This window comes from Schistocerca piceifrons, chromosome 5 (assembly GCF_021461385.2).
Source record: "Schistocerca piceifrons isolate TAMUIC-IGC-003096 chromosome 5, iqSchPice1.1, whole genome shotgun sequence".
NCBI lineage: Eukaryota > Metazoa > Arthropoda > Insecta > Orthoptera > Acrididae > Schistocerca > Schistocerca piceifrons.
Window position 1 is genome coordinate 686,018,619 of NC_060142.1, and position 12,416 is coordinate 686,031,034.

Consider the following 12,416-nt stretch of genomic DNA (forward strand, 5'->3'; position numbering starts at 1 on the left):
CACCATTTTATCGCCTGTTTTTCCTTGTTTCTTTCTTCTTCCTTTATTTAAAAAAAGTCTGTAGGCTGTAGAGCAGCGTAGTAAGCTGCTGCCAGCTCGCCCGCTTTGGGGGGAATTGAAAATCAATAAAGAAAAAAAAAAACAGCGGAATCATTCCGCTGTGAGCTATATCTGCAAAAGCATTGAAGCACTATGCCTCGTCGACGTGTCTATCGTCAACGTCGCCATCGCTTGCCATCTACAAACACATACTAAGCCTGGAGAATAAACTTGGCACAAATGGAACTGCACAAAGCGTGATACTGAATGGACCCTTTTATTTTTTCGTGGATGTCGAGTTAATTTTAGTCTTGATGTTGCCACTGGGAGTACTGGAAGTGGACAGTTTACTCTCGCTATCGTTCGATGTGAGAATGCCTCTCTACCTGGATTGGAATCATTTGCTGACCAAGATGTTATCGCTTACAAGATCTTGCGGATAATCATAGTTTGTTTGGAAAATATAAAATAAAAATATATTATTTCGAATAGAAACACGTCTCCAACCACAAATGAATAGAACATTCTGAATTACGAAATTAATTATAGCAATCTTCTAGCATATTTTTTTCCTAATGTTCTTGTAACTATAATATTACGTCCCAAAATATTAAAATAAAACAGTTACTCCTATAGTAAACCGAACTATAATTTGTAAGTTATTACGACACACTATATGCGTTTTCTTACGGCGTGGGTTGTATAGTTAATTGCACACTGATTTTGTCAAACTTCAATTTAAAATAAGAATTATCTCTCTTCTTCTAGCTATAATTAGTTTAGCGGTCAGTAAATCAATGTCACCTCCAGTAGGGGTTCGAGAGAATATGTTATATAAATTTCTACTTTACATTTTTATGCAGAGCATCATAGTAAGGATTTAACATGTATTTCAATCAAATTTTGTGGAGGGGAGAAAAATAATGAAAAAATCTACCCGAAGTTTTATTTATCAACTCCATAGCTCCGTCTCTAATTTATTCTTTTTATTCTCATAACGGTACTTGACGGACTGGCCCCTTCGGATTTTTAGAAGTATTTTAAAGCCGTTATCCTCGTATAAATTATCAGTTAACCAAGCAGTATGGCGCAGTTCCAGAATAAAGAAAAACATCGAGATTTTACGCTTGGGTATTTGCAGATCTCTGGCGGTCTGAATCACAAAATAGTTTTGGAACGGAGCCAGCTGCAGCTGGATGCGTAACGGTAAGTCTTGTAGTTTGAAAGGGGTTGGTGCGAGTCTCCTAGTTGCAAATGTTTTGTTCCCTGTTATTTGAATTCGATGTTTGTTATCAAACGAAAAGTTACGTAACAAGTATTAAAACATAAATTTTAACAGCAACAACATATTCTTATTTCGAATTACCTGGGGCGTTCAATAAGTACTGCAACGCTTTCTTTCTTATCTAATTTCGACTGAAAAATGCAGAATTTTGCGTGAGCGTTGTAGATACTGCCACATCAGTCCCCACTGTCTGATGAAGTCCCGAAAGGAGGCGGCACTATACGTGACCTTTAAAATAGCGTCTTCAACGAAGGTGCGCTCCTTGTGGATAGGTGTCATTGAGTTTGTTCTTAGCGGAAAACCAGAGCATCGCAAATAGTAAGAGGCGCCTGCAGAATGTCTACCGAGATAGGGCAGCGAGCAAAGACACTGTGAACAGTTGAATGAGGCGTCTGTTATCATCGCGACAAAGTAGCGTAAACTCGTGCAGACCTCTCCGATCTCCCGCTTACCGGCAGGCCGTTCACAGCTGTGAGTCATGCAATGTTGATACCTGCGGATGCTTTCATTCGAGGTATTCAGCTGTTTAACTGGACGTCACTGTTGGTCGTGAGAACACACCCGTACACCAGGTGTGGTACTCGAAGGTGTGTTCTCGCTGGTCTCATCGCCGCCTAACAAAAGACCAAGAAGGGTAATGATGGCCCATCTGTGGTGAATTACTTGGGCGTTACGGGGCTGATCGTGACAGGTTTCTTGTCGAACATCGTCACAGGCGCGGAAACATGGCACCACTCCACGTATCCTCAGAAGAAAATGTTGAAAGCCGCACCCTCAGCAGGTAAAGTCATGGCAACGGCCTTCTTGTTCTCTGAAGCGGTTATTCGGTTTGATTTCCTTCCTCATGGCGCAACTATCAACTCGGAAATGTCCACGGTTCGTGGTCTTGCGGGAGCGTTCTCGCTTCCCGCGCACGGGGTCCCGCGTTCGATTCCCGGCGGGCTCAGGAATTTTCTCTGCCTCGACATGACTGGGTGTTGTGTGTCTCTCATCATGATTTCATCCTGATTCACTCGCAAGTCACCGTAGTGGCGTTAAAGAACTTACGGAGCGGCGGCCGAACCGCCCCGCGAGGGGTCTGCCGGCCGCCAATGCCATACGCTCATTATTATTATTAACTCTGAAGTGTGTTGCGTTACCCGCAGCAAGTTGAATATACGACTTCAGCGTCTTCTTTGCCACAATAACGCAAACGAGTTTCTGCTTCTCCTTAACAACACACAGCTTCACGCAGTCTTGACACCCGAGAGTAACTCACAAAACTTCATTGTACTGTTCTTGCTCAACCACTCTACAGCGCGGTTCTCGCATCTTCCGACTTCCATCTGTTTTCACCAATGAATGATGCATTGCAAATGATGTCGTACGTTGATAATGGGAATACTACTGATGCAGCAGGACCTTAGCTCCGGAAATACTACGTAGATGATGGGAATATTATTGACGCTGCAAAACCTTAGCTCCCACGTCGACCAGTAGAGTGGTATCATGCGGGTATACAGACCCCTCCCACTAACAAGGCGTAAGGCCGTTGCATTGAATGGAGATTATGTTAATAAAAAGCGTTTTTAGACATAACTGTGGTGAAATTATATGGTGTATTGGACTCATGAATAAAAACTACCCTAGTACTAACGACACGAAGAAAATGCAAAGTGCGTAATCGAAAAAGAGAATAAACTGTGAATATCAACAATACAGTTCAGTATTTGGAAGTGAAAAAGGTGTTTAATTTTCCGTTATGCTCCCCGTTGTTACCATATTTTAATTTATTGGAAATAGTGGCATTTTAACTGCATTAGTAATTCCAATTGAAAATGTAATTTTTATTGAAAATTATGTTTCAGCATTTGTTAATTAATATTTTTATCTGATAACAAATGTGAAATTGAAATTTAAGTAGAAAAATGTTGCTGTAGAACTGCTCAGACCAGCGCAAATCCACTTGCACCACCTTTATGCTATGCACAGCTACACTGTTTTAGATACTCGAAATGCTTTATAGGAAACAAAGCTCTAAAAATGTTAAAATCATCAAAACTTTCTTGCGGGAAAGAGGGACAACTGCGTTGTACTACTTTAGGAAAAGGATTTCCATTCGTTGAGTCTCAGTTCCTCTAAACATGAAGAAAATGGAAGGATGATCTCGTTGTCAGACAGTATAGATTAACCCGTATACACTATCTCTCCCTCTCTCTCTCTCTCTCTCTCTCTCTCTCTCTCTGCGTGTGTGTGTGTGTGTGTGTGTGTGTGTGTGTGTGTGTGTGTGTCTGTGTCTGTGTTTCATGCTAACTGCACAGTCCCTGAAGGCAATGCACAAATAATTCCTGTGTCTGTTCATAATCGACCAAGAATACCGCAGTAAGTCTGGTTGAAGGTACTACAGCCAATTTATTTTCACTTTATTCCGTTTTGTGATTATTCATATTTCCCTTAATTATGGGCGATTCCTCTACACCTCTGAACGCTGAAGTGAAACGTGTTAATATTAATACATTTCACTAGCAATTCTTTCTGGCCATGTGCTGAACACGACAAAGCTTACTAGGAGTTCGACTTAAACCGACTATTGCTCTTTTCCGTCTTCTGCGACTTTTGTCTTGCCTGGACTTCCTGACCATATTCCTGCATCCGCATCCAACGGAAGTCGTATGCTTCTAATACAACGTTATAAACTGTGAATATAATACACTGCAGTATTCACACAGGTTCTGTACACTCTTGCATTCTTAGTGTTCAGATTCAATTCCTAGATGGAAAAAGGCCTCAGCTTCAATAGTTTACTCCTGTTTCATCAGTTCGTTCGCCCATAAAGTTGTGTTGTTTGTAAATTCATTAACTGACGTGCACTCTATTTCAGAATAGTTAATATAAACCTTATGCAATTTCTAAGAGATCGCTAGTAATCGAAAACACAAACACCGTGCCAATCAAGACCAAAGTCATAAATGGGTCACACGATCGCAGGAATCGCTACTCAGCAGATCAACAAGATAAGTTTTCAAGTGACACCTCTGTATGGCCCAAGGAACTCAGATACAAAAGTTGTCCGTCTCTTATGTTTAATAGAAGAATCGAATGACTGATATGTTACAGGAGAAATATAAGTAACCTTAACTTCTAGCCTACACTAAAGCAGCAGTTAATGGTTACAGTGACAGAGGTCATAATAATAATTTTATAAGCGTTTCGCGTTAACGGTGGCTGTAGGCTTACCATAATCTCGAACAAGATACATTCAGTGTATAGCTGTTACAAAGCAGGTTTCACAAACCAACAATAAACTGCTATGTGTCATCTTACATGGCTCTTACGTCACGTACCATTACATGCAATTTGGCAAAAGAAAAATTAATTTCATACCTGCACAAAACTTCGGTGACAAAACTTCGTTGGTACTCCAAGCCATAACAAATGTGGTCCATGGTAACATCGTTGCACTTTCGTCATTTGCACTTTACTGACAACGAGAATAATTTTTAACGCGTATGACAACTTTGTGGTGCTGATTATTCAGAATGAGCACTAAGTATGACTCCCATTTCGAGTTCACGGCGTACGATTTAGGTACATTTTAGCAGTAGTACACTATTTTCCAGACAGAGCACTTTTGCAAGGAACACCGCCAATAACAGCTGGTGTAATAACTATGAGATAACCGGTTTACCAAGTAATAGAAACGTCACCAGTACTCTCTACGTTTACTGTTTGGACCCACCTTGTTAGAAAAGAATATACTTTTAGTGAATTCTATGATTTAAATTTCCGCCATCTCACATAACGTAATTTCTGTGAATTTAGTGTTTTATTTACTATTTAACATGATTATGTTAGGACATCGAGATCCTCTGTTTGATTGGAGCAGAATTTGACTCAATTATTCTTTAAAATTTATAAATCATTTAAATGTGTATAATAATGATATTATAAATAATAATAATAATAGCAGTAATACCCATATCAGTAACAGCAGGATTGGAAAGCCGATCTCCATACATGGAGCTTGTTTCCAAAAGGTAGCAAATCCTATGGGGCAAGCTGAGCAGAGCAGAAAAACTCCCTGTAGGAACATTAGTCCTCGTATGCAAATCATAGTTGTGATACAACTTGTAGAATAATTTAGGATATTCCTCATTATTATTGTACAGTAATTTAATTTTCGATTTGATACTGTTCGGCGTTAATATTATTTTAAAGGAGTACAAATTATACTTCAAAAACAAATATCATTTAATATTCATATCCTTTGTGACATTTACCACAAATTACTTTAGAGGAGAAGTTTACCAATAAAAAACTTGAAACATAATTTATCTTTGTTTAGACCATAAATTATCATATATTTATTCTCTACTGGACCTTCTTGAATGGGATATGCTTGAATTCATGCACCATTATTTTTTGTGAGTACTACGAAGAAGGAATTTTAAGAACGATTATGCATATAGGAATCAAATGTTCATAGTATTATTGATATTCGATTCCAAACATCAGTCATCAGTCCTCAATATGTACTCGTATATCATTAACTTCTACCACGCCTTTGTAGAAAGAGATTTGATTACTTTCAGATGCCATTGCAGTAAGTATGGATAGCAGGTCATTTACGTTTTCCTGTTTTACAGGACTACTGTTGGTTAAAACGTTTACTTGAAGCAAAATGCAATCATACCCTACTTTACATTTTGTGTTTGCAACCTGGTCTCGTTGCATATGCAGCATGCAGACCAGCTAGTCCTAATATATTATGAACAGTGAGACTTTAGCCTCACTATTTTTGAAGGCTTTTGCTTTGGAACTGGTATTTGACCGAATTTTGGCCAACTGACCCAGAAAAAAAATTATAATTCAGGGCCTGAAGTGTTTCTACTGTTTCAAATACATTGTCATATTTTTTCTGGGAGCATTACAGTTTCAGTCTTTGGAATTTATAGGATGCGAAAAGACCAATCTACAGGCATGTATGAATGATCACGTACAGGGAAAAACCACTCAATCTGTAATCCCTGTCGTGATGGAAATAAAACAGAATAATTTTTGTTGATACTCAATTCTCACAAAACAATCACAATACGGTTTTAAAACTGGCGTGAAAAATCTCGCAGGCATGACCTAATTACCTTTGGACCCCTATCACGTTCACCCCTAAGCCATCTATAAAAATGCGTCGCGTTTGGTGAAACGATTATGCTCTCCTAATGAATAACTATACCCAGCACGATAACATAATTGGCGTGAATAATATGCTGTATTAACTTGCGCCTTGGTAAAGGCCGCTTCTGCATCGAACCAAAGTTCTCTGCTACATTGTCCGGCGTCACGGTACTCAGCTAGATCAGTGCAAGAGGATTTGGTACTTCTTGCAATGAAACTTCAAGAGGATTCGGTACGTTTTGGTGTAAAATACTGGATCTGACAATCTTTTTTAAGGTAATTGGTATTTGTTGCTGAAAAGTAGTTACTTGCTACGCGCAGCAAGCTATTTCATAGTGACAGCTAACGTTTTTTTGAATTTTTTGGATTTGGTACCTTTAGGAAGCAAACGTCACGTATATCTTTGAGCACTTGAAATAGTAGTAGAGACTGGTATATAATAACAACTGCAATACTAAAACTGAGACTAATAGCATGATACTAATAATAATGACAGCAATAATAGTAGCAGCAGAAATGTAAACGCAGTGAGGTGTAAGGGTACAAAACTGAAATATAACATACGAAGTTCTCAGAAACGGGAACTTAGGAAGACTGCCTCAGTTATGGGCTATAGGAAATGGTGACTGTCTAGTTGAAAATGAGGTTTCGTAACTGTGCCTCCGTAATGAGTAGGGCCGCTTTATTGTTGTTCTACGACATTTGCTATCAGCTGTCTTTAGAAGAAATATGTGTGACTAATATCCCGGATAGTGTGAGAGAGATACAGCAACGGGGCTCCACTTTTGGTTATTCTTTTCCTTTTATATAATCAACGACGTACATTTCAGGTTCTCCACTCAGTGCTGGAACCGAGAATTGTTCGGGTGAGAGCTGTACATGTAGAAACACATTCAGAAACAGCAAAACAAGGGAGGAGGAATGGAATGCGGAAATGTAAGCGTGAAACTGAAAACAATGTGCAGCTCAACTGTCTGCCCAACGCACAATTTTTCAGGATATCTGTGATATTTCGGGTGCGGTCGGCGAAAGCGATCAAGATCACCGACTTCGACCTGCTGAAGCGGCTGGGAGTGATCGTGGCCGTGTTCAGCGTCTTCCTGGTGATCAGGACGCTGGTGGCGCCGCCGCACGTGATCGTGGGCCGCACCGCCGACGACCTCAAGGCGTACCTCTGCCGCACAGACTGGTGGGACCACTCCTTCACCACCAGTGAGTACGAGGGAAGCGGCTGCTCCTGGGTGGGGCTGCCGCAGCTCGCATTCTGTGTCTTGGTCGTGTCTCACATATTAGAGTAAGAAATCTGTAGAATTATGCTGTACAAAGTGTAATGTCATGTTACCAAGTACTCCTCACCTTAACAGCTTCCGTTTCCTGGTGGCCGAATACTATAATGTTTTCCACAATACAGAAGTCTATGGTCGAGCACTATCTTGTTCAGAGAATGGAAGTCAACGATATCGGAACTGACTCTCGACTTGAGTTGGTTACAGTACTGAAAACTACACGCACTTCTTCACCTGAGTTTATTTATTATAATTTGTGGAGGATAGCAGGCAGTGTTTCCATTCTGGAATGAACTAATGATTCACACGGTCGGGGTAACACTCGAGATCACGCACAGAAAAACAAGGGCAGCGTATGGGATTAGCTTTGTTTGAATAACGGCATATTCCACCAGTATCCTCTAAAAATCATTAATAGCAGACATTCTAAGAAAGAAGCCACGTATTTTACGGAAATGTACGTAGACAATTCGAAGAGAGTGTGTTCAGGGCAGGATCTAAAACTATCTTTCAGCACCTTAAGTATAATTTCCTCAGAATTCATGAAGTTATGCAGGAAATAGAGAGCAGAATACAGACGCCTAAAAGTGAGACTGTGTAAGGGATCGGTGATTCCATGTACATAGACATTAGTATCCGACGCCCAGGTCGATAGCAGACAGGAGTCGATTGTCGGGCGCTGCAGGAGGCAGTGAGACTAGTTTCGAGTGAGAAGTAGTATTGGAGAAACGGGCAAGAATGATGGTCGAGCGAGTAGTAAACGGTAAATTGACCTGAGTATGACAAATGAGCGCGTACCGCTGATCGTCGTGGGGTTGACCCTCATCGATACCAATTCGAGACTGATATGAAACAGAAAGTGACAAGTGCCGAATCACGTGTTCGCGTGAACCGCGTCGGCCAGCAACAACCATGGATTGCAGTGAGGATCATTGTGAATGTTAACCATCAGCATTGCGTATGGTGGAGTACTTAAAATCAGCAACCAGTAAAAGATATAACCGAAATTAAACGTGTAAGGCGAAGGTAGCAACTTCCTCAGTATTTGTGTGTTAGCAGAAAGTACATATCAGTTTGTACATCGCAACCTTTATGGTCTTTAATAATAGAGAGACTTTCAATCATTAACTATTCCGTCTCAGAACAGCCGCCCTCGGTTGAAATACCCCTGAAGCCACAGCAGAAACACCGATGGCCTTTCATCCATTAAGCACATGGTCATATAATCATAACAATTAACTGTTTGGTGGCTTCGGTAAATTACACAAAACCTAATAAAGAACATAAACGGGGGTGGTTCAACAAGGAGAGAGTACAAATTGGCTAAGCAGAAACGGATAGAGAACAGATACAAGGCTGTAGAAACGTCCATAAGTACGAGAAACGTAAACGCCACTTGTAGTGAAGTTAAGGATCTTTGGAACAAAGAAAATCAGCCGTATGAATAACAAAACCTCAGGGGACAAGCCAACGTGGAAAAGTGAAAGGAACCAATAGAGCGTCTGTATAAGAGGAATAAAATTGAACGCAATATTACTGAATGAGAGGAGGAAGTAGGTGAGACGTAGAAGAAGCGATATCGCAATAAGTATTTGACAGTGACTGCAAGCCTTAAATACAAACATGGCAGTTGGAGTATACGACACTCCTTTAGAATTATTGAGATTCTTGGGAGGACAAGGCATGAAAAACTACTTGTTGTGCAAGATATATGACCAACGGAAAATACCCTTACAGTTCAAAAGAATAATAATTCCAGTTCCAATTTAAATCATCATCGGGGACAATCAGTGTCTCTTCCGGTGAAATTCAGGTTACACTTGAGGCAACACTGACTCTAAGACTTATTTTAGAAGGTGGTTTGAGAAAAATAAACTTATTTTAATAGCATTTATTGACTGGATTATACGCCTTGATATTCTGAAGTCAGCAAGGAACTAAACTTAATTCGCAAGTTGTACAGAAACCAGAATGCAAGCATAAGTGTCGATGAACCTAAAATGGAAGTACATATTGAGAACAGACTCAGTCAAGATTATTGCCTATCTCCTATGTTATTCAATCTGTGCATTGGGTAAGCCGCGACGGAACACAGAGAAATTAGAAAGGGCCAATAAAATTCTCGGAGAAGATACAGTAACGGTACTGTTTGTGATGACTTTGTGAATCCGTCAGAGAGAACAGAAGACTGGGCAGCGTCTTGAAAAGAGATTATAAAATGAACAATAACCAAAGTGAAACAATGGCAATGGAATGTAGTCGAATTTAATAAGGCTACTGTTTAGCAATGAGATTAGGAAATGAAAAACTAAAACTAGTAGATGCGGATTCCTATTTTCACACCAAAGTAACTGGTGATGGCCGATGCAAAGATGTTTCGAAGTTTGTTAACGTCTCTTACAAATTTAAACATTAGGAAATATTTGCTGAAGATTTTTTTCTGGATTTCCGGCTCGTTCGAAATCACATGTGGACAATGACCACTTCCGACAGGAATAGAATATAATCTTTTCAAATGTGCTACTATAGAAGGATGCTTAAAATCAAATTCGTAGTTTGAATAAGTAATGTGGAAGTACTGAATCTAAGAGTGAAAAAATAAAAAGATTTACTGCACAAAAGGTGTTGGTTTATAGGTAACACACTGACGCATCATTGTGTAGTCAGTTTGATAATGGAGGGAAGTGAGTGTGTATATGGGGGTTAGTAAAATTTGTAAAGGGAGGCCTAGACATGAATAGAATTAATGGATATAGACAGCAACAATAACTCAGAACTTAAGAGGCTTGTACAGTACAGACAAACATACACAGCCGAATTAACCGTCTTTGTATTGAAGCCCGCAACAACGTCAACAACAATAAAAACAGCACAGCAACTGACATAGAATGGTGTAATCAGCCGTTGTTTTGACACTCGGTACAACGAAAAATCTGCGTTTCCATAAGGTACTACAACATAAATTCTTCTGTACCAGTCACTTTATACTGAAGTGGTGAGAATAACTCGTGAATACATGCCTAGCTTAAGAAGGATAAACTAGTATCACAAATTAGAAGTTCAGACGTTGATTTGTAATTTTTATATATTGATTCATAACGAAGAAATATTCGAAACCGCAAGGTCGGCAACAGTTGTAAATCTGTTTAATGTACACTTTTGGAACAAGATAGTTATATACAGTTCAATGAGTGTATATATTATTGTTAGTGGACAATGATGTAGTGAATGCATGTTCTGCATATTTCTAATAAAACATCTAAATAAAGTCAAGCATAAAAACACACACAGAATCTGAATAACTTTATGGTAGTAATTCTCACAACACAATAGTAGCAGTATTCTTTAATTGAACATATTAAAGTCTCGTTACTTTTGGTTCACTTTACGCCACTCTCTTGTCGTCTCTATATAATCACTTAACTTGGTTGTCTACTTGAAACAGATACACACTTAAAATGGCGAGACGAGAGGAATGGACAACCTTCTCAATTAAACATTTAACTCATCTTCAGAAAACCCACCTACACTTATATTTAGGTAACATAAGTTACAGCATATTGTCCTTAATACAATGCCGATCTCTCAGGGATTAATGAAAATTTCCTGTAAAGGAACCAGTATCGTGGACAGAAATTTTTAACAGTGCAAGACGAAATTATTTCAGGAGGAAATTGTTTTCGTTCCAAAATGTTTTTAAAGAACTAAAGTGTTAAGATAAGCAATAAGCACTCAGTTACTTATGTTGAAATATAAACTATCAGCGTAACAATGAAATAGATACAGAACTTTCGGTAGATGTTGTTCTTTTCTGTGAAGACGTGTATTGTATCACGTACAACTGAATATTCGACTTCTGCAAAAAATGTTAACATTCATGGAAATAGCAGTATCAAACAGAGCGTTACTAAGTGTTGGTCAAGTTTAATTGTACTCAACCAGCCTCGTAAAACAGTGTTATCAAGTGGGTAAAGTGTATTGCAAATCCTCCTGTCCTAAGCATATTCAGGTAAAGAGCGTTGCTTTACGTTAATGTTTGCCCTGTTCCGGCGAACATCGACATACAACAGATCTATTGTATAGCTTTTTCTGTCGTTTTCTGATATACGAGTTACTTTTGTCGAGCACCTTTAGTTTAAGAGGTGAGTAAAATGAATATTCCTTTCAAGAGGAAACTGAAATGTTTTCAGGTGAATCCGGAAGAATTGTAACTAATGTTAACACCATTGATGTTAACAGATCTCTGGCGATAATGCGGTTACGAGCTTTATTTAACCACAGCGTTAAAGTGTTTACCACCAATTGAAGCATACAACCTAAGAAAACTCTATGGAAGCCAAGTGAAACGGGCGAAACTAATGTGTATTTAATTGACAATGTCTGTTCCATCAGACATGCAAGGCGGAAGAACAAGCATTGTAAATTAAATAAATATTACCTACATCGACGGACATGACAGAGGCACTAACACCGACCTTTTGTCATTTGCAGACTCATACCTTTGTCGCGGAAATTACATGATTACATTACATTGCATTTATCATTTCCCATAATCCCTTGGAGGGGAGTCTCTGGGATGTCGAATGAGTCAAGACTTTTTTTTCATTTAGATACATGGATATGGCACAATTCTAATGCAGACAGAGATATGA

At 39.2% G+C, this 12,416-nt stretch overlaps 1 protein-coding gene across 1 annotated transcript in view; it reads left to right on the forward strand.

Moving 5' to 3' along the window:
• Positions 1-12,416, forward strand: part of LOC124799203 (probable G-protein coupled receptor CG31760) — a 418,997-nt gene that overhangs the window by 296,117 nt on the left and 110,464 nt on the right. The window contains exon 7 of the mRNA XM_047262738.1: positions 7,476-7,690. Within this exon, the coding sequence (XP_047118694.1) occupies positions 7,476-7,690 (215 nt within the window). The remainder of the gene's footprint in view (positions 1-7,475; positions 7,691-12,416) is intronic.